Genomic DNA, 20,199 nt, shown 5'->3' with positions numbered 1-20,199 from the left:
CATAGTCACAAAAATTAACTCAGTGAGAGCTCAACTTTAAGCTTTAGGTTTGCATAAAAGTTCAGACTTACGCATAAAAATCACTGTCTCACTGTTTCCTGTCACTCGTCCTCTGGTAAACTGTCTGCAGCAGCATGTTTACAGACAGCTGTTAGATCACAATAACGCCTCCTGCAGGAGGATCACTCCCTTCTCACCCTCAAGTGTGTCACTGAAAAACAAATCTTTTTTTTTAATTTATTTATTTTTTTTAACTTTTTCTGTTGTTACTACAAATATCAAGTACTTAGGAGTGTTAAAATTCCACTCTTAGCAAACAAAAAAGACCATTAAATAAAACAATCATTAACAATATTTATCAAAAAACAGTCAATACTCCAGTAATAAATTATGTATTCTCAAGATCTCCCAAGAATCCATAAGTTGATGGCTTGTTTTGTCAAATGCATAGACTATTTCTCTATGGGAGATGAATACACTGAATCAGAGCTAAAATATAAACATACTAAACAAATCTGCAAAACAGAAAACACATGAAAACAAATTGAGAATGAGGTGAATTTCAAAAAAGTCGAAAACAAATATTTCGCAGTCTCCTTAAGTAGCTTGACTGGCAGATGTAAGTCGGGGGCCACATCAGTAGCAGTTGTTATCGTCGCTACGGTTTCTACTTCTAAAAAGAAAATCACAGCATTAAATCGCTACATCACTAGCACAATGTGAAATGAGTGCAGTTTACATCATCTTTCTGAAAAAGGACAAATTATAGCATTTCAATTTCAAACTTGGAATCATAAAGCAGGACGTCACATTTCATTGTTATTTGGTCATTTTGACACATAAACTTGTTTGACAGACAGACTGCAGTGATGCCCACCAATTTAGGTAGATTTCTCTGGTTTTCTCACATTAACTGATTGTATGTGCAGCAAATAAGCTTTTTTTGAAGCTATTTGAGTTGAAGTCAATCCAGTACTTTAGGTCATAGCGTCCAGTGTGAGAGTGATAATATAACCAGTGCATCCCGTTTCTCTAAATGTGTGTGGGATGATGAGCTAATAATGCTAAAGCCTGGATTCTGGTCAGATTTTGTTCTAATTAAACCATCTCATAGTGCCTTACAGTGGGGTCGCGACTCTTTGTTTCAGTTGGAAACCTCTGCTGGTCTTTCACTGTAACTGAAAAGAAAGTAACTGGGACTGAGCACTTACTTTACTTTACTGAAAGTGATAATATTTTAGCTGCAATTTATATTTAAGTGCCCTGTTATTCTGAATGTTGAGACAATCAAATATGGTACCAACCTTACACCAAAAAAGGACATCTTACAAGCTTATAGGCTCCATAAAAAACAACAAACTGAAACATATATAAACAGCTAAAAGTGAAGTAAAATGTTCCGGTCACAGCTTACATCTTTTGAAGTATTTCTAGTGGCATCTTGGTTTTTAAGATTAGGTGTTTTTCTTTATTGTTTTGCCAGATCTCACCAGCTAAAGCTAAAACCAGCAGATATCTGTGGGCCTTTAGTCAAAATAATGTCCTCTTTACTCTTTACCCCCCCCCCCCCCCCCAGTTCTACCTCATTTCCACAGACCATGTCTTCATGTGTGTTTTTCTAACATATCTACACTCTTAACGAACAAAAATCATGCATAACACTTCAAATTAAACAACCATATTACAAAATAATAAGAGTCCACCTCATTGCTTTGCATATATTGTGCATTATCCAGTGCCTCTGTCCTTTTTTAGGAGTTATGGCTGGTTCCTTTTTAAAGAACAGCAGGCCCTCTTTGTTCAGCAGTATCGTGCAGGCTGGACGCCAACAGGAACACGATGTATCTTCACGTTCCTTTATGAAGAGACCCTGAGGAGGAAGTGGAGCGGCTGTTCACCTGCAGGAGACAAGTGTAAGGAACACCAGTTAGATCTTATCGAACACTGAGAGGGAATGTGTATTTGTGAAAACATGTATATGCACATTGTCAAACTATCAATAAATGTTAAAATATACAATCTTAGTGGGCAACAATCATAACATCATTCATACATATATATATAATCATAATTACATCATAATTACATGAAATCATCAGACAACGTATGATGCTGTTGTTCATAACAGCCACTCAGTTATCGTTGAGGAGGTATACATTTATGAGAAACACTTTGACTTAATATGGCTTGGCATTTTTAATCGAAAATGTATTTTACGAAGTTCGTTAGTTTTTACTTTTGAAATTCTTAAAAATGTAAAGATTTAGTTCATTCATTTAGCGCCGTGTGTAGGTTTAAGCTCGTACTTTTAAGATGCTCAGCTTCATTTTTTTTTTGCTTTTGTTTGCAAACAGGTATTAAATGTAAAAAAAATGAAAATACTTCTAGCAGATAATTTTTCAATTCATTACCTGACCGACTGACCTGGTTTAATAATAATAATAATAACATGCAGTAGTTGTCTCCTAAGATTAAAGAATAATGACAACCTACTCAATTAAAACAACAAATCTAAATATATGGTGAGTTGTTTGCTGATATATTTGGACACGTAAATTACTGTCGCCATATTTTAAATGCATCGCTTTTGTCCATTTAGTGTTAATGCCCTTAAATAATCTTTACTAATTTGTCAGACATTACAGCAAAAAATATGTTCCAAAATTGTTTAACATCCCCCACAGTGTTATCCATATTAGTTTTATCTGATTTGTAATTCCTCACTCCTACAAACTCGCCCATCTCTAGTATTTAAAAAGTTGCCCACATATTACTCTCGGGGGGGAAGAGGAGGAAGCAAGAACAGTTGTAGGTAGCGTCAGGGTAGGCCTGACTGACAGGCTGATGACACACCATATGGAGATGCTGGGCGAGTTTTACCCTGAGGGGACAACAATGTTTTTTTATTATGTGGCTGCCTTATCCCTGTCAGCCTCTCTCACAAAAACGAGAAGGAAGCGACAGCCAGGTTGTGGAAGTTGACAGCCACGCACGCAAACACGCGGACGCACGTGTGCACGGAAATGACATACAGTATTCAGACGAAGATGAGGTACAGACATGAGAACAGGCATACGCGGTTGGTGAAGACATTCTGTACATACATGTGAGGGGTAGCAGCACTTTTATGCTGGTTTTAATTTTAGAAAGTGAACTGACGGATCAGGTTTGCAGTCAACGGATTTTAGAGTTATACGTTTCAGTTTAACTGTAATTAAGGCAAAATCAACATGGGGATAAAGGTTTGTTTACATTAGTGATGTTTCATACACAGCACAGGAAATAGTTTAGCAGAGGTGGTCCCAACGCATCTCAACTTAGTTAGGAGATCACAGTCTAAACAATAGCCACACTCATTAAATATATACCATTTGTGTATGAAATAGCATCTTAGCTCTTTTTTTTTGCTGAAGGGTAATTTCTTATTTAAGTGTTCTTATTTATTTAAGTGTTAAGGTGGTCTTTACTGAAGGCAGTGTGGTCCACCACTATAAAACACTGCAGGAAACCCTGACAGCATTAAAACAGGCTTATAATTTCAATTATGATAACTTTAGAAATCTAGAATGATTTTTCAGCTAAATGTAAAACTCTTCAATTATACATATAAATATACGAATAATATACATGTAAAAATCTCATGATTGAATGAAGTCATGTTTCAGTTCAGTCTTTAGCCCATGGACAAATTCATTAAATCTAAAACTGCAATATGACTGGCTGCTGCAAAGGAAACATACTTGTTTGGAAGCTTCAGAGGTGGAATGGACTTCTTTTCCAAAATTTCCATTTAACTGCAACATTGCTGTAAAAATAGAAACATAAAAAGAGCATGTAAACATAAATATCCTGGTCATGTCTTGTTCTGAAAATGAAGGCCTACTGTTGACAATCACTTATCCTTCAGTGTAAGAGTCATGCAGGCACTATTATTTGATCCATTAAAATTTTAATTCCTTAATTCACCGTAAATTAAATCCTCACCTTGTGGATCAATCCTGGGATCAACAAACCCCCAGTGCTGGTAAAGAGCAGCCAGGTCGTGGGGACTGTAATTTTTCAGGAGACTCAAAATATCAATGTCCATTGGCATTTCTCCTGTCGATTCATTCTTTCCCTGAGCAAAACGGAGTGGTTCTAAATATGCTTTGTGACCCCACATGTTCATGGCTGCCCACAGATCAGGACCCTTAGGACCTGAAGAGGAGTCACATGACTGCCTGCGGGGATGGGGTCTCTCTGCAGCTGTGTTCGATGAAGTCCCGCCATGATTTCTGGCCAACATGAAACCCAAACCCTCCTGTGGGAAGTTTGCTTCCACTGCAGCTCTGGGGCCTCTGTGTTTGGGGCTGCTGGTAGGCTGGACACTCGGGGAACTCTTGCTGTGCACAATACTGCTCGATGAAGTAGCGTGAGCGCTGGAGCTTTTACTTCCCCCCTCCTCTGCCCGTTTATGTTCGACAGATTTCTTTTGAGGTTGGAGTCCCATCTTCCCACTAGACTGTGTCCCATCTGAGGAGCGTGAGTCCTTTGACTGATGCTTGGACTTAAGGACACCTGATTGGGTCTTGGGGGCTGAATGCTTGCTGCTGCTGCTGCGGGCTGTGAGACCTGGAGGCTGTGTGCGCTGAGTTCTTGGAGCAAGTAAAGCAGGGCAGTCCTTGCCTTCGAGGAATGGTGGAGGCCCTGTGCGTCTCCACTGAGTAGCACCGGCCTTTAAATTCTTGGGGCTGTTTGTGCAGGGTGCCCACTTGGGTGCCATGGAGCTGCTGCCATCCACCCTGTGTGCAACCCGCTGATGGATCCACAGTACTTCTGGGTAGTTGGTATTGTGGGTGCAGTATGGGCACTGATGTCTCACCAGGCCCTCTGTTTTTATTGAATAATTTACAGTGCTGTCTCCTTCACTTATAGGCAATGAAGACAGATTAAGGAGACTTCCAGCATCATTAGTAGTACGTCCCTGCGCTTTGACCTCAGTACTGTTTGACTTTTCTGTTTTAATGTTTGACTCTGCTGACCCCTGGCCAGGTGGACATGTGTAAGGATTCCAGTATGGCTGACTGAGCAACGCGCTCCTGTTTCTGAGGTAGTCCATGTATCTTGAGGCTTTGGAACCACTTTGGTTAATGTTGTCCAAAATGGTGCCGTGTTTGCTGTAGGGACCCAGGAAGTCCTGGTGCTGCCTGTGCAGGTGAGACCTGAGTAGTGAGGCGTCGACAGTGTGGAAATCACAGTGCTCGCAGAAGTATGGTTTTTTATCTGTAGGTAAGAGCAGAAGAAACATTTAAAAGGACATATGTAGAGTGTATGTATACAACATAGAGTCACTAGCAATGATTACATACGTATAATAAATGTTTTACATACTTTACAGATTATTAAATCTCTAAAACACAAAGTGAGGCAAACAGCTTAGGAACCCTTCCTTCTAAGCAGCAGCTCTAAATCTAGTTAGAGCAAATCTAGCAACATTTTAGGTGTTTATTTAGCAATAGGCTAGGTGTAAAGTGTTTTACCTGTCACGAAAGCAGGATTTACACTCCACAACAACAACTAAGTGTTCTTTATCAGTTTGAAAGATTCTAATTCCTATTTTCCAAAATAGAAAAATGGCACCTGCTCTCTTAATACAGTTGTTTCAAAGAGATTCTGCTGAAACTGTAAGCCTTTTAAAACCACCAGAACTTTAGCTAACAGTTACTTCATATTGTGTGTATTCATGAATTATAGCGAACAAAATATTCCTTTGGCTAGTTAAAACATTTTGGAATTAAACTTTGTGTCCCTTTAAAATCTTGTGAAACTTTGGTGAGGAAACCTTACTGGGATTTGTGCTTTTTCAAAGTCTGTACAATCTGTGCAGAAGTGCAGATACAGTTGCTGTAATTCAGTTACACGTTCACTAGAGGTCTCCCTTTTCCACAGTACAATTTAAAATTTGAAGTGCTTTTTAAACCCAATACAGAATTGTCTCAGTGCTGAAATCCACATTGATGGCCTGGTAAGTTTAACTTACCTTACAGCAATATCAGAGACTTTTGGACTGTCTACATTGAAGCCAGCAGTTTTTACCACAAACATAACCTTTGATACCTTAATTTAAACAAAAAGGGTGCAATATTCAAAGCAACTGCCCTCAGCACAAACTGGGCCTGGTAATTGATTCCCATTTCCAAGGACTTTGAACTATTGTCTTGTCCAAACTGCAGCATAGATATTGTAGTGTATTGTGGTGTGTGTGGCTTACCCTCCTGGTCCTGGCTCCTGATGCTGTTTGACTGTTTAGGTGTGAAGTGAACATCTTTGATGTTCTTAGTCTGCAGTGCCTCATAAAAGGCATGACCAAGTCCATTCAACAGAATACGGTCCTTCTGGCAAACCTTCTTGTCACCACCTTTAGTGTGAGCCAAGCTGTTGTGATCAAGTCCTGGATCACCCTTCATCTTCTTAACATTGGAGCTGGAGGTGTCGATTTGCTTCCTCTTCTTCTCCTGCTTCAGGGGAACGTACTCGCCCTTTTCCATGTCGTATGCCACCTCGGCATCTGCTAGCCTCTCCTCCCATCCCAGACATTTCTCTGTGACCTCCACAAGTCGTCCCCTTGTGGCCAACTGCCACGCTTGGTAACTACAAACTGGATCCAGCTCTGGAATTCGCCTGCCCAGGCTCTTTTCCTCAGAAGTTTCCCTTGGTCCAACACATGTGAGGTTCAGGCTTTCCAAAAAATGCCTTTTAGCAATGTGCAGCTCCGAGGATTCAATATCTTCCTGTGGTGGGTTTTGTGTTTGAGTACGGCTGTGGTTCAGTTTATGTAGCTTTTCATGTAATCGCAATGTCTTGCGGTCCGAGAAGAAGTTACCACAGCCAGCACAGAGCTCATAGAGGCACTCGTCATTCGTCAGCAATGCTGGGTCCTGAGGAACTCCATTGATGGTGGCAGGCGGCTCATTGCTTTTGCCACCTCTTAGCTGGGCTTTGACCCGGTGAATGCGCATATGACTTTGAAGGAACCATGCCTGGCGGAAACGGCGTCCACAAATCCGGCAACCGTGATCCTGGGAGCTGCGGTGCCTTTTCATGTGGGATTTAAGGAGTAGTACCTGAGGGAAAACCTGGCCACAAATGCTGCAGGTACAGGACCCACCATCAACCCCATCACCGGCCTCAACACCATCTTTACCCTTAACTTTTTTCTTAGTTCCTTTCTTCTTCACCTTCCCGTTGACATTGTGAGCTTTGTCCGACATGCTGACGATTTCAGGAGGGTTGGTTGTCTCAGCGTTAACTTTCTGCTCTTGATCTCCACCCCCCTCCTTGTCACTGAGGTTTTGGCTGAATAGGCCCAGTTTATGGCTACGAATGTGGGCCTTCAGACTGCCCTTCTGAGCCGTCCTGTGCTCACAGTACGGACACTTGTACGGCTTCTCCCGTGTGTGTCTTCTCATGTGCTGGGACAGGGAGCTGAGAAGAGGGAAGCTGCGTCCACACACCCCACAGGTGTGGCCAGAGGTCACATCGTCCTCTGTCTCTGCCATTACACTAGCGGTGGGTTTTTGTGATACATCCTCTCTCTCTTCTGTCTCCATTACTTTTCCTGAAGCACGTCAAAAACCACAGCTGTAAATCCTCTAACTATGCAAAGTTTATCTTCCAAATGTTAGTGAGTTCTCAGAACAGGTATCAAAAACTTGCAAAACTTCACAGCTTTATTGTCCATCCTGATTTTTGAAGAGATGTCCTATCAAGGTTCATACTGTTTTGGCAAGAACACCTGAAAATAGAAATTAGGAAATAAAAATTAGGCTTATGATAATTACACTTATATATAATTATTCTATATAATATAATCATTCTTAAGAGAAGCAGAAAAGAAAGTGGCTAAGCCAAATTGCTTTTTCATAAACACATTCTCGTGTATGAGATGTACTTTATTGTCCCCCTTTTCTTGTTGTTGACAATGCACAATGTGATTTGACTGACACATACTGATGTACCTTAACACAACCTGATACCAATGTATAACTTGGGCATAACTAATATACTGTATATGTCTATCATTGGATTCATTGCAGCACAGAGCATTCATCTCCAGACGTACTTAACACTAAACATTAAAATACATAAAACAAAACAAATGAAGAAAAAAAAGCCAATGTTAATTTATTCAAAAGTAAAAACCAATAATACCAACAAAACATACAATCTGTAAAACATAAGCATGTAAAAAAAGTACAATCCTTGTAGGCAATACCTGTACAAGCTGTTATTTAGTTTTGGATACTTTAACAGTGAAGATACATATAAGAGTATGAAATAGGTGTGGTTCTTTCAGCACACAACAGGCTGCTATGCCTATAACATTTAACTGTACAGTTCAGAATAGTAAGAGAAATTAACTAATAGGGCTCAAAATTGAACAAGAAAGTGATTATCAGGCATGTTGCCTTATAAACCCTCAGTGCTACACAGACTTGTAGTGACTCCAGTAGACCTTGGTACCTCTGTTTAACAGTTGTATAGATAAAGTCTGTAGACTGTATATTATATTTAAAGCATTAAATGGTGACTATTTAAGCTATTTTGGTCTGACAGCTGATTTACTTTCTGTTCACAAAGCTGTCAAACCAAAGCCAATTTCTTTGTTTCCTTTTGCTTATACGTAGGTACATAGGACATTTCCAGAGAGAGACTGGTTTCACTATGAATACACTGAAACAATGAGAGCAGAAGTTGTTTACATGTAAGGTAGATTCACTGGTTATATGTAAAAACCACAAACAATGTACTAAGAGAGACAGCCCACAGAGGAAATTTGCATCACACAGATTTTCGAACAACCTTTGTCCTTTAGTGGATGAGCGACGCCTGTCTGTGCGTATTAGAGCGCGGGTCAGTGTCTCAACGTGCGTGTGTCGGCCCTTTGGTTTCCTAGCCCTAAATTGAGTGTGTTAGGTGAAGCATGAAGAGATGTATTCATTCCTGGCCAACCAGGATGAGCCCTGAGGGACGGTCCACTCTGATTCACGATCAATAATCCATTATCAACAAACAGGCACACACATAACCCTGATTTCGGGGTAAAGGTAACAAGGTACATTCCTAAATATCACTGTTTTAATAATGGGAGAAATATCCCAGAAATAAACCTTCATAAATGTGAAGCAAATGATCTCAGCAGCCAGGAAGATAACTTTGACATATGAGGCTCTAATAGCTCTGAGATATCTAATATAAAATCAGAACAAAATGATCCAGGAACAGAACAGGCTTAGTTGTACTCTACATGAAAAATAGTACATGGTACAGGCACGGTCTGATGAGTTTTAACATGTTCCTCAGGCGAACATGACTATTTGTTAGATTGTTGATGGTGAAAGAAAGTACTCTGTGTAGCGTATAGCCAGCTAGGCAGTCAAAAGAAAAACCTGCTATTGTGTCGGCCGCACCAGAACTGTCACATCGCCTCATGTCTGGCCCTCCACCCCTCATTGGGGGGTCGAGAGAGGTATTGTTAAAGCAAAGAGGCCTGGGCCTACATGTCACTGTCTTCGAATACATGTCTGGGCAAAAAGCAGGACAAAAGACGACTCTTGTTTGTCTTTTTGAATGTGAGGAAAAACTAGCTGCACATACTCATAAAGGCTAGAAAAACAGATTGACTCTGGTATGATTTTTCAGGGGATGAGGTTGTCTGTCTAATTATCTGTATCTGCATCCGCGGTCGCATCTGTCTGCATGCATGCATGCCCGCCTGCTTGCTTGCGGTTATGTGTGCTGATCCGCTCACGCCGGACTGGGTGTTGTATCTAGAATATGGGAGGAGTTTAGGAGGTTTTTCCGGACATGGCAGGTGTTTGGTAGGCAGACGCCATCAGATTAGTGCATGGGCAATGTGGCACACTGTCTCCAAGAGGGGGAGGATGTGCAAGAGAAACTGGAGGGTGGCAATTAAGGGGTTAAGGTTAAGGCGAATGTAATGAGTTAACACAATGGGGATAAAGTCAGAGAGCCGAGGGCAACAGATGGGAATAAACGGGCCATCACTATGGAGTTAGCCGCCTCTACAGTATGAGCTTATGCCTTTGTCAAAGCAGCCTACGTGCTTAGTGTGTGCTATATATTTGCATCTGCAATATATCCTACTTCTGCTCAATCATACAAGAAACTGCATTTATGTAGTGTTTGTGTTAAATAAGGAATTTGTTCACTGCATTTTTAACGACAAAAATCAAACCCTTTTTTTGTCCCTATCTGTGGGTCACTATCTTTTCCACCTCTTCTGCTTTCATCCCATAAACACTGAAAGCCCTTTGGAGGATCTGTAAAGTAATGCAGATAGCCAAACATGTTGCTCCAGGGCTTAACTCATTTCTCTTAGAATCCCTCGCTCCCTTTTTTCTCTCTCTTTTCTTTGGCAGATGAATAGGCATGTCCAGTCAGCTGTCCTCGCATTGATTCATCCTGACGTCCCAACCAGCTCAGCACAAACTCCCTATGGTCAGGGCACTGATGCTGAGAGCCTGTGTGCTGTGATGTGTGTGCGCGTATGTGTGCTAGCTTGAAAATATCCACTGTCGGTGTGTGTTGTATGTGTGTGTACTGCCTGTGTGCCTGGTTGCTGCACCGAAACTGTGGGTGTAATTTCCTGCCAGGATCCATAAATAGCATTTTCCCCTGAATTTATTTTGCAAGACACTGCAGCATCCAACACATCAAAATACCTCAAATACCTTTTTTTTTTTGTAAGTAAGAAATGTCCGTTTACAGCTAATCTCTGCTAAATTCTGCAACTGTAGACTGGTGCATGTATGTGTGCCTGTGTGTGTGTGTATGTGCTGAAGTCATCCAAATATTCTCAATAACCAGCAACGAGCCTGTGCCAACATACCCCTGACTGGAGATAGCATGTGACTGTCCTTATGCTATGTTCAAAGCCATAGTGACTCGCTAAGCCTCAGCTCACATCTACTGTGTTGTGTCCAATAATCCTGTCTGTTTCCACCACCTGCAAACACAGCTGAGGCATAAAACAAAACTAATGCACAAACGATTCGTGAATGTAGTCTAAAGGGAGGATATTTTCAAAGATTTTTTTTCCTTTATCTTCAAGTCCTTTTTGGCTTTCCTAAAACTCAGAAACCTGCTGTGGGCACTATGAATGCAATCATGCACAAAACCAAATCACTGTTAGTATTTTTTTTTTAAAACATTGTGTCAGCTATTAAAGTATAGAAAATATGATCATAGAAATGGCACAGCAAAATAAACTAGATTCCTAATATTCCAGTGGAGCATGTTGGTTATTTACAGTAGATAATGTGTAATGATTAATTCATGTTTTTATAGGAACTTTCCAAACCCTGTATACAGCAGGTATTCCCTTGCTATCCTGCACTGACTCTGAGGTGTTGTGGATATGAGTGTCAGTGTATTACTGACAGATTCGGTTGTATGAAAATGGCTGTGTGTTACAATGACAATGATAGACTTTTAAAATGTGCAAATCTTAGAACTCCTTTTTAAAGTATGTAAATGCTGCACAAGATGGAGCAAAACAAATAATGTTTTACTGCATTTAAAGGTAAATTGCTCCAAAAAACTTAACCTATACTGTACCTAAATCCTTCATTTTTCGCTAAGTCATACTGGAAGTAATTATCTTTATGAAATAACCGTCAAAGACCAGTCAGCCGCTTTTGACACATGTACAGAATGATGCTCCAGTAAAGGAGAAAAATATGTCTCTCATCTCTTTACTTGTGTTTTGGAGCATGCATGCAGAAAATGTTATTCTCTGCTGATTTCACTGCTGATGCAGTTGAAGATGACTCCTTCCAGATGTAGGGGAGTCAACACACACTCCCAGGTGCTCGTACGAGATGACATGTTTAATGACTATCCAACACGAGTTAGCATGCTCAACACTCAGGTCTGATGCACCTTACAGTGAGCAAAATAAGCTTCCATTTTCAGTTCACGAAAAAGACAATTACTCAACTAATACAACATCCCTGTGACCACAGGACGACCACGTTAGAGTAAAGTGCTACAAAAAGAAACAGAAAATGAGCCATAGAAAGTGACGAAAGTGATGTCACTCCCGTCACAACCAACAATCTCGCTCTATTTCACTGTTGTACATGTTGACAATGCACAATGTGATTTGACTGACACATACTGATGTACCTTAACACAACCTGATACCAATGTATAACTTGGGCATAACTAATATACTGTATATGTCTATCATTGGATTCAACACTGTTCCTAGAATGACTTAACTGCATGAAAAACAGTGAAGCAGCACAGTACTGATGTACCTAAGAGATTAGACATCCATGAGCTCAACAGTCACAAGCACAGACAAACTTGTGCACATTCAAGCCCATCCCCCTCCTTGTGCAACTCTCCACTCGGTTACACAACATATACAGGGATTACTCTTCGTAGAGATGAGCTGCTCGATGAGTGGCCTTTCATCGTGGATGCCCCTTAGTGCTATGAAGCACACACACACAGGGAAGGGAAATTGACAAAGACGAGAGAGATTCTTGGCAAAGAATTTACCTGTTGTGGAAATGTGAACAGTTACTCTACAAAGTACACAAGATGTCTCATGCAGGCCCAAATGCAGACATCAGAAACTAAGTGAACAATGCCACTGAAAGCAGGGAGGCAAAGATGAAGAGATGTGATTTCCAGAGACATTTTCAAATGACTCTTGCAATTTTGCCTTCTATAATTGACGTTAATTTATCTGCTGTTGTAGGTCTGAGAATCCACTGTGGACCCACTCTCTTTTCAGTGTGGATTGGCCAGTGTGGGAGACACTGGAGTATAATCTGCTGGCATTAACTTGCTCTCTAAAAAAAGCACTCTCGACAGGGATTAGATTATCATGGCAAGGTCAGCTCAGACCCGCTCTGACTGTCTCCCTTTATGTGTCTCTATCACTCTGCTTTCTGTCTTTCGCTTTATCAGTTTTGTCATCTTTTCTTATACCTGTTACCTCTGTCAGGTGCACATTTTAACACTGTCATTCATCGCCTCACCTAAATATAGATCACAATGATCTGCAATGCAAAAGAAAACCGAATAGATTAATAGAGTTTAAATATACAGGACATTATGGTACAGCGCCCTCCTCCAAAGCTAGAAGCCACAGAAAACTTCAAATATAAATGATGGGAAACTGACTTTACCCACACCATTAAAATGAGATTATATTAAAGTAAGAAACAATCTTTCTCAAATGGTTTGACCTGGAAAATGAGACTGTGCTAATCGTACTTGATTTACTCTCATTGGAGAATTTTCAGGATTAAAACCCTGATGGCACCTCCAGTTTGAGCCAATGTTTTGGAAGACTCTTGTTAGTCATTTACAAATTTAAGGACAAATTCATATCAATTTGGTTGACATGGCAATCGAGCTGCAGATAATGATTGTTTTCATTATCTATTAATCTGCTGATTTTTTTCTCAATTGGTCAGTTAATTGTTTGGTCTACGAAACATTAGAAAATAGTGAAAAATGGCCGTCGCAATTTACTACTAATAGTCCATAAAACAAACAGTATTCAGTTTACCATGACAGAAAAGTAAGAATCCCCATTTAAGCCTTTTAAGATGCTGGAACGGCTTTTTTGACAGTTATTCAATTATCAAAAGTGATTTTTGATCTTAATTTTGATCGACTAATCAATGAATCTATTAATTGTTTTAGCTATACATGCCAATGGAGTGTTAAGCCTGTCAAACCTTGAACATTTCATGGTCGGAGATCAAATAACAGAATAGAAATTGCTTAATTCAGCATTGCTCCCTTTTTATCTTAACCATTTTGATCTATTGTGATGAGGTTACTTCATCTCCATTGTGGGCTTTGACTGGCTGTGATCTCAAACTGTTTAATACAAATGTTATATTATATTACAAACTGGAAATACTCTCATGAAGTGCGGGATCAAAAATAATTTTTTAACACACTAAGCGTAGTATAATATCCCTCTGTGCAATGATGTTGTAGTCAATGATTTGAGTGTTTACATTTATCCTCTATGATTCGGATAAGAATCTGGTTGATTTCAGAATTAATTTCAACCAAATGCCAAAACTTAATCCTTTATGTTTTTGAAATAAAAAAATAGATAATCTTAATAAACCTTCAGCAAGATCTCATGAGTGCAACCTGTACATCTAAGAATGGGATCGCTCTTTTGTGACATGTAGATCTTTATCAATGCATAAGATCAAGATTCTCAAATTACAGTGACGATGTTGATTTGCAGTACAGAACAACGTGTGTAATTTCCAATTTCCTGCTATGATTAAGGTAAGGATTGAAGGGTAAGGCGATACCTGCTTAGCGATTTTACCCTGGAGTAAAAGAATGACAGCTGGCAGCAGGGTCTGGATTAGGTTTCCCATAGGGGTATTGCATCTTTTACACCACCGCTTCTTTGGAGTAGAATGGGCCGATAGTAACCTGACTCCCTCAGACCCATCCAATCTCGCCTCCCTCTGTCTCAATAGGGCCAAGCAGAAGGGATCTGTGAACGCCTTACTCATCCCTCCCATCTTCCATCTGGACATTTTGCCGGTGTTTGCACTCCAGTTCCTCCACTGGAGACTTAAAGGGCAAGTTCTTTTTTTCCCCCAGAAACCTATCTGATTCATCACAAAACCCATTCAATACTTGCTTGCACGAATATTTTGTTTTGATGGACGAGATGTTAACAAAGAAAAGTTGTTTAGTGACAAGAGAGGTGCACTGCATTAAACCAGTACTTTAAATAGACTACAATACTTTTCATACAAACAAGTCGTACTTAAATAAACAATGGCAGGGACATTGAGGTAATTCTTACGGTAAATGATAAAAAACATATTTGAGATATGCACTGATTAGTTATACTTTGACAGAATGTATTGACAAATCTTAACATAACTACAATCGATGGCTGCAACTAATGGATATTTTCATTACTGATTAATTTGCCAATTTCCTGATTTATAGTTTGGTCTATAAAATGCAAGAAAGTAGTGAAAAATGGAAATCACAATTTCCCATATTTAAATGTCTCGGATTTGGACTGTTGATTGGCAAAATAAAAGATATTCAGTTTACGGTGATGTTTTGTTGACAGATCAACTGTTTTAGCTCTAATTAAAAAAAAATTCTTTCCATGACATGATACAGCAACTAGGAAAATCCTTTTTTATCGCTTTAAAAGATATTCTATTTTAGGAGTGCTTCCATTCCCATCTGTTTTCATGTAGTCATTTTAAGTTGTTTTAATATTTTGGACCCCAAGGTCCAGGTAGCTTGAAACAACACACTCCATGCAGACAAAGACCACATGGGAGAGACAGCTAGCATATGTTAACAGTGCACTGAATCCAGTATGTGGTCCATCTGTATGCTCTGCTGTTAGTTTATAACATCAGAGGAGAAGATGCACACTCAGCAAGAATGTGCACATGTATGCGGACACACTATTTTAGAAGCAGATCCCCTTATTTTGCAGACTTGTGGCCCTGTGCAGTTACATTATACATAATAATGCATTAAGCATTAAACCTGCTCAGGCATAGCCAAAACAGGCCTGAGTTTTACCTAAATATATAAGTGTAGTAAAGTATTCGACAGTTAAATGCTTTATAATTGGTTTTAAACATTTCGTTTTTGAGATATTTGCAGCAAGTGATGTCACACTGTAGCTTTTGAAGAGACAGCAATGTTGTTGATATAATTGCTGTAACATGTCTGACTTTTTCAAATGGTGAGCAAACTCCTATGTGGTTGAAAAACAGAAGTTGGCATACAAGATATTTGGGATGCAAGCCACCAGCACATGCTATGTTTTAACCCCTTCACAATGCATCCACAGGAACAACAGCATAATGACTTCATCCTGTTTTGATCACCTATTTCTCCCTTTATAAGGTCTTCTCCTTCTCCTAAAGACTCAAAATGTAATTTGTTGGGGTCAGTCATCTCAACAGTTTCTTGTGGCTATTTTTGAGTTTTACATGTTAAATGCTGCAAAGCTGCATATTTTATGTTTCTATAGCTTCAATCTAAATGTTTTTGTAGTTGTCCGGCTTCTTATTTCTGACCCCTTTCACTCTTGTAGCTGTCCCATAATGGGTTTGGCACTGTCCAGTTTGTCAGTTCTCATTTACTCCAGATTGAGGAATACAAAATGTTTCAGCCCATTGTCACACAAGGGTGCTGCCCAAAGTGGAGATGTCCTTACCCCTCACATCTTCCTGTCTGCTCTGTCTGCACCCCTCCCCCTCTTCCAGCAACAAGCCCCTGTCCAGACCCCAGTCTCCTGACCTAATCTGGATGATTAAATCATTTTTTCTTTAGCACAAATTTTGTCCCCCCACTACTCTTGTCTGGTAGTCGTCGCACACCCTCCCCTATTGATCGTCATACTGAGGAGATTACCCTAATAGCTGGGATTACCTCCCCACATGTTGGTTGGCCACATACAGGGGGGGGGGGGGGGGGGGGGCTGGGGATGGTGCATGATGTGCAAGTGTATGCAAGGAGGGTGGAGGAGTAAGAAATTGAAAAATCTGAGTTTGTTTATTGTCTTTGAGTACTAGAACATAAGAGCTACAACCTCTGTCATGTCTGACTGGCTGTGGGATGTAATTAGACTTTTTTCAGCCCACATATCTTTATCCCTAAATGCTAACAGTGATGATCAGTCATGAGACAACAGCTTTTTATCAGCAAGGCAGACAAACAACACCCTGAAGACCTATTTGACCCCCCCCAATGCTCATTAACTCTATACACCCCGGGTTTAAAGGCCAGTCGCATCACCTTGTAATGCTGTTTGGTAGAGATGAAACAATTAGTCGATTAATAGACAGAAACTTAATCGGCAACAATTTTGATAATTGGTTCAGTCAGTTATCAAGTAGAAATGCTAAACATTCTTTGGTTGGGGCTTATCAGATGTGAAGATTTGTAAATTTAAATTAAATATATTTTGGTTTTATACTGTTGGACGGACAAAACTAGCAATTTAAAGATTGGGCTGTGGGGTATTGTGACAGGCATTTCCCACTATTTTCTGACTTCTTATAGACTAAACAGTTCAACCGTAATGAAAATAACTGTTAGTTGGAGCCCTACTGTTTACTAATCACCCTTTCTTTCAGCCACAAGCCCTGATAACAATAACTGGCCAGCACACAATCCCATCCACATGTTTCACAACAGCTCAGCTGGACATCTGTGGTTTGGTGGCTGCTGGCTGTGAGGTGTTTTAGTTTACCGTTTCTAACAAGTGCCAGAGGTTGAAGCGGCTAGAAATCAAGATGTTATACCCACAGAGGGAGGCAGGCAGGCGGGCAGAGAGAGACTGGAGGCCATTCAGACCGTGCAGAGAAAAGGAATTCCGTTAATCCGCCGCTGATCCGGTACAATGGCAGCCTTGTTGTCTGTCCCGTTTTGCACTCACTTACCACAAGTTTGCGTGCGTTGACAATGTCCACCGATAGCCTGTTCACAGCTGTGCCAACCCGCAGTAAAGATAACAATAATAATAGCCCAGTAATGATGATAATAACGCGTGGAGCTCGCTAGCCTGCTCCAACACGAGACTCGGAGTGTTTCACTATGACTGACATCCATATTACTGACTAACTAACCGATGCTGTAGTTAACTTTCGCCCACACAAACTCCCCAAAACAGAGCACCCCGACTTGCACAAACTGCCGCTACCGCATCCCGCTCCTGTCTGACACACTATCTTTTGTTAGTTAACCGTCGTTTAGCTTCACTCCTTACCTTTGAGAGGTTAACGTTAGGCGGCAGGTCGCTCCTGAAGGAATCCCATCAACGATTTAAAAAAAACAAAAACAATGGCGAGCTGCGTTTAACAGATTAACACTTGCCGACGGATCAAGACGATGTCCTTCAGCTGTGGCGGGTTCATCTCTTTCTTCTCGCTGGCGTTAAAAAAAAAAACTTCACCGTCTCTCAATCACAGCGGTGCACCTGAACCGCAGTCCCGTCCTCCTCCTCCTGCACCGCAGCGGCAGTAGTCGTTGTTGGGGACATGAGTGACGCGAGAGATAACGTTATTAACGGTAATAACAAGGGCGAGTGATCTCTGCGTGCGCGCGGCTCTGCCCCATTCACTGCAACTGGGCTAAAAGAAGGGACTGATGGGCGCGCGCGGAACATGTATTTTAGATTAACGATAGTTTACATGGGATTATGTGGTAGTGTAAACACAAAGGTGAATGTACTCCAACAATAGCCTCCGGTTGGTGGTTTTCATTGGACACACCACAACATATATAAATTCAATTAAACATCATGTGTAAGTAAAATAATTAGTTTATGGTTCTAGACAACATCACAGAAATAGCTTTAGTGTCGCGTGACTGCTCATGACGGTATAAAACTATTAAATAAATCATTTAATACTCAAACTATCATTTCTGGAAAGGCACTTTTGCTGACCTTATGTTTTAAAAGGACTCTAAAATATACTTGGTTGCACCTTATGGACAACTAATGCAGTGTAATCAGGGGCGGGATAGGCCTACAGGCGGGAGTGGGGCGGAGTTTTGTTTGTGGGCCCTCCTCCCCAGTCTCTGAATAATATGATCAGTAATAGAAGCTGCCTTAAGTATGTCTACTGAATCATAAAGAAAACTCTGGTTCAGAGTTTTATCATTTTTAGTTGTGTATGGGCCAATATTACTTTAGAACATGTGTTGTACAGTTTACAATACTGCATTACTTTAAATACCACATTGTAGTGTGTAATTTTTAAATCACTTTAAAATATTCATATAGTAACTTGTGATTTTGCTGTTGTATTCACACCTTGTATACCTGGTGGTGTATCCAACATTATCCTAGTATTTATGAATCATATCAGTAAATAACGTACGTTCTTTTGTAGCTACCCAACAGTGAGGTTATGCTTTTTTTCTCATATGAAACCTTATATTACATGGTGCAGCAGTGAGTCCTCTCTGGGTGAGATTTGTCTGCCAGTCGCAGGTGCTGCTGCAGAGTAGGCAGAATATTCATAAAACACCCACATCAAGATCACCGCACCCAGCCCGGTGTTACTGGCCTTCTTTACTACCAGTTTACCACAGAGAAACAGGAGGCCATGCAAGGCAGTAATCCACACAGTAATCTGCCAAATGACAACAACATCAACATCACTTCAGTAGCAAGGAGAATAAAACCCGCTATTGAGTCTAATACAACAGCTATGCCTATAATGTTCACAAATTTTCAAGTCTTATCTTAAAACAACGAGTTAAATAAATCAAGAGGATATCTTCCAAAGTTAGTCTTTTTAGTATGAAATTCCTTCTTTTTGTTACACCTTAACACGGAAACACTTTGGGGAAACACAAAGAATCAGCAAACCAACACTTCCCAATTATGTGTTATTGCCATTAGGATTAGGATTATCTGTTTTCATTTTACAAGATCCTTCAACAACAATAACAGTAAACAAAGTGTCTATTGCCAATCTGTTTCACAGCAGGTGGCTGGTCATAGATGCTGTTTTTAGATTCAGTTTTACGTGTGTTCATAATCTTATTTGACAGGGCTTTGTGTTTGTCCTTTTTTCTGTATGATATATTCCTTCCCTGAACAACATCTCCCTCCATCATAGAGCAAAGGGGCTTGTGCTGCTTGTTGTTAGGTCAGACGTTTGTCACCAGAGGGCTCACTTTAAGAGGAAAGCAAAGGGAACGTGCTGGAGGGAGCTGTTTCCAGGCCTCCTCCTCTTCTTGACACAGTGAAGTGTTGTATTAGTTTTTCACAAAGGGTGGCGACAAAGCCACGTTAGTGTTCAGTCACTCTCCTCCCAGACCTCCCCGGGGCACAACTCGCACACACCATGGTGGTGTAGCCAGCAAAGTATGTCATTCATTTATTGAAGAGGCACCCAAAACGATACACCTGGCCAACTGATTTCGCAGAAGTCAATCCTACTGTACATTTATGACACCATGGGTTCAAATACACCTCCCACCCCCTGCACGAGACTGTGGGGGCCCTGAGCAGCTCCTTCAGCAGCAGACTGTTACACCCACGGTGTAAGAAGGAGCGCTACCGCAGGTCGTTCATTCCTACGGCTAAAAGACTGTTTAACTGCACATAAATCTGCACAAATTGTACATACTTTA

At 40.5% G+C, this 20,199-nt stretch overlaps 1 protein-coding gene across 1 annotated transcript; it reads right to left on the bottom strand.

The window, feature by feature from the left end:
- Positions 1-1,847: 1,847 nt before the first annotated feature.
- LOC139299470 (zinc finger protein 516-like) lies at positions 1,848-7,589 on the bottom strand. Its single transcript, XM_070922378.1, has 4 exons — positions 6,251-7,589; positions 3,985-5,262; positions 3,741-3,805; positions 1,848-1,898 (listed from the first exon to the last, which is right to left on the bottom strand). Exons 1-4 carry the CDS (start codon positions 7,587-7,589, stop codon positions 1,848-1,850), a joined length of 2,733 nt encoding a protein of 910 aa, XP_070778479.1.
- Between the last annotated feature and the right edge of the window lie 12,610 nt (positions 7,590-20,199).

Source organism: Enoplosus armatus, chromosome 16 (genome assembly GCF_043641665.1).
Source record: "Enoplosus armatus isolate fEnoArm2 chromosome 16, fEnoArm2.hap1, whole genome shotgun sequence".
NCBI classification, from domain to species: domain Eukaryota; kingdom Metazoa; phylum Chordata; class Actinopteri; order Centrarchiformes; family Enoplosidae; genus Enoplosus; species Enoplosus armatus.
The sequence above is the reverse complement of the archived record's forward strand: the minus strand, read 5'-3'. Positions and strand labels throughout refer to the sequence as shown.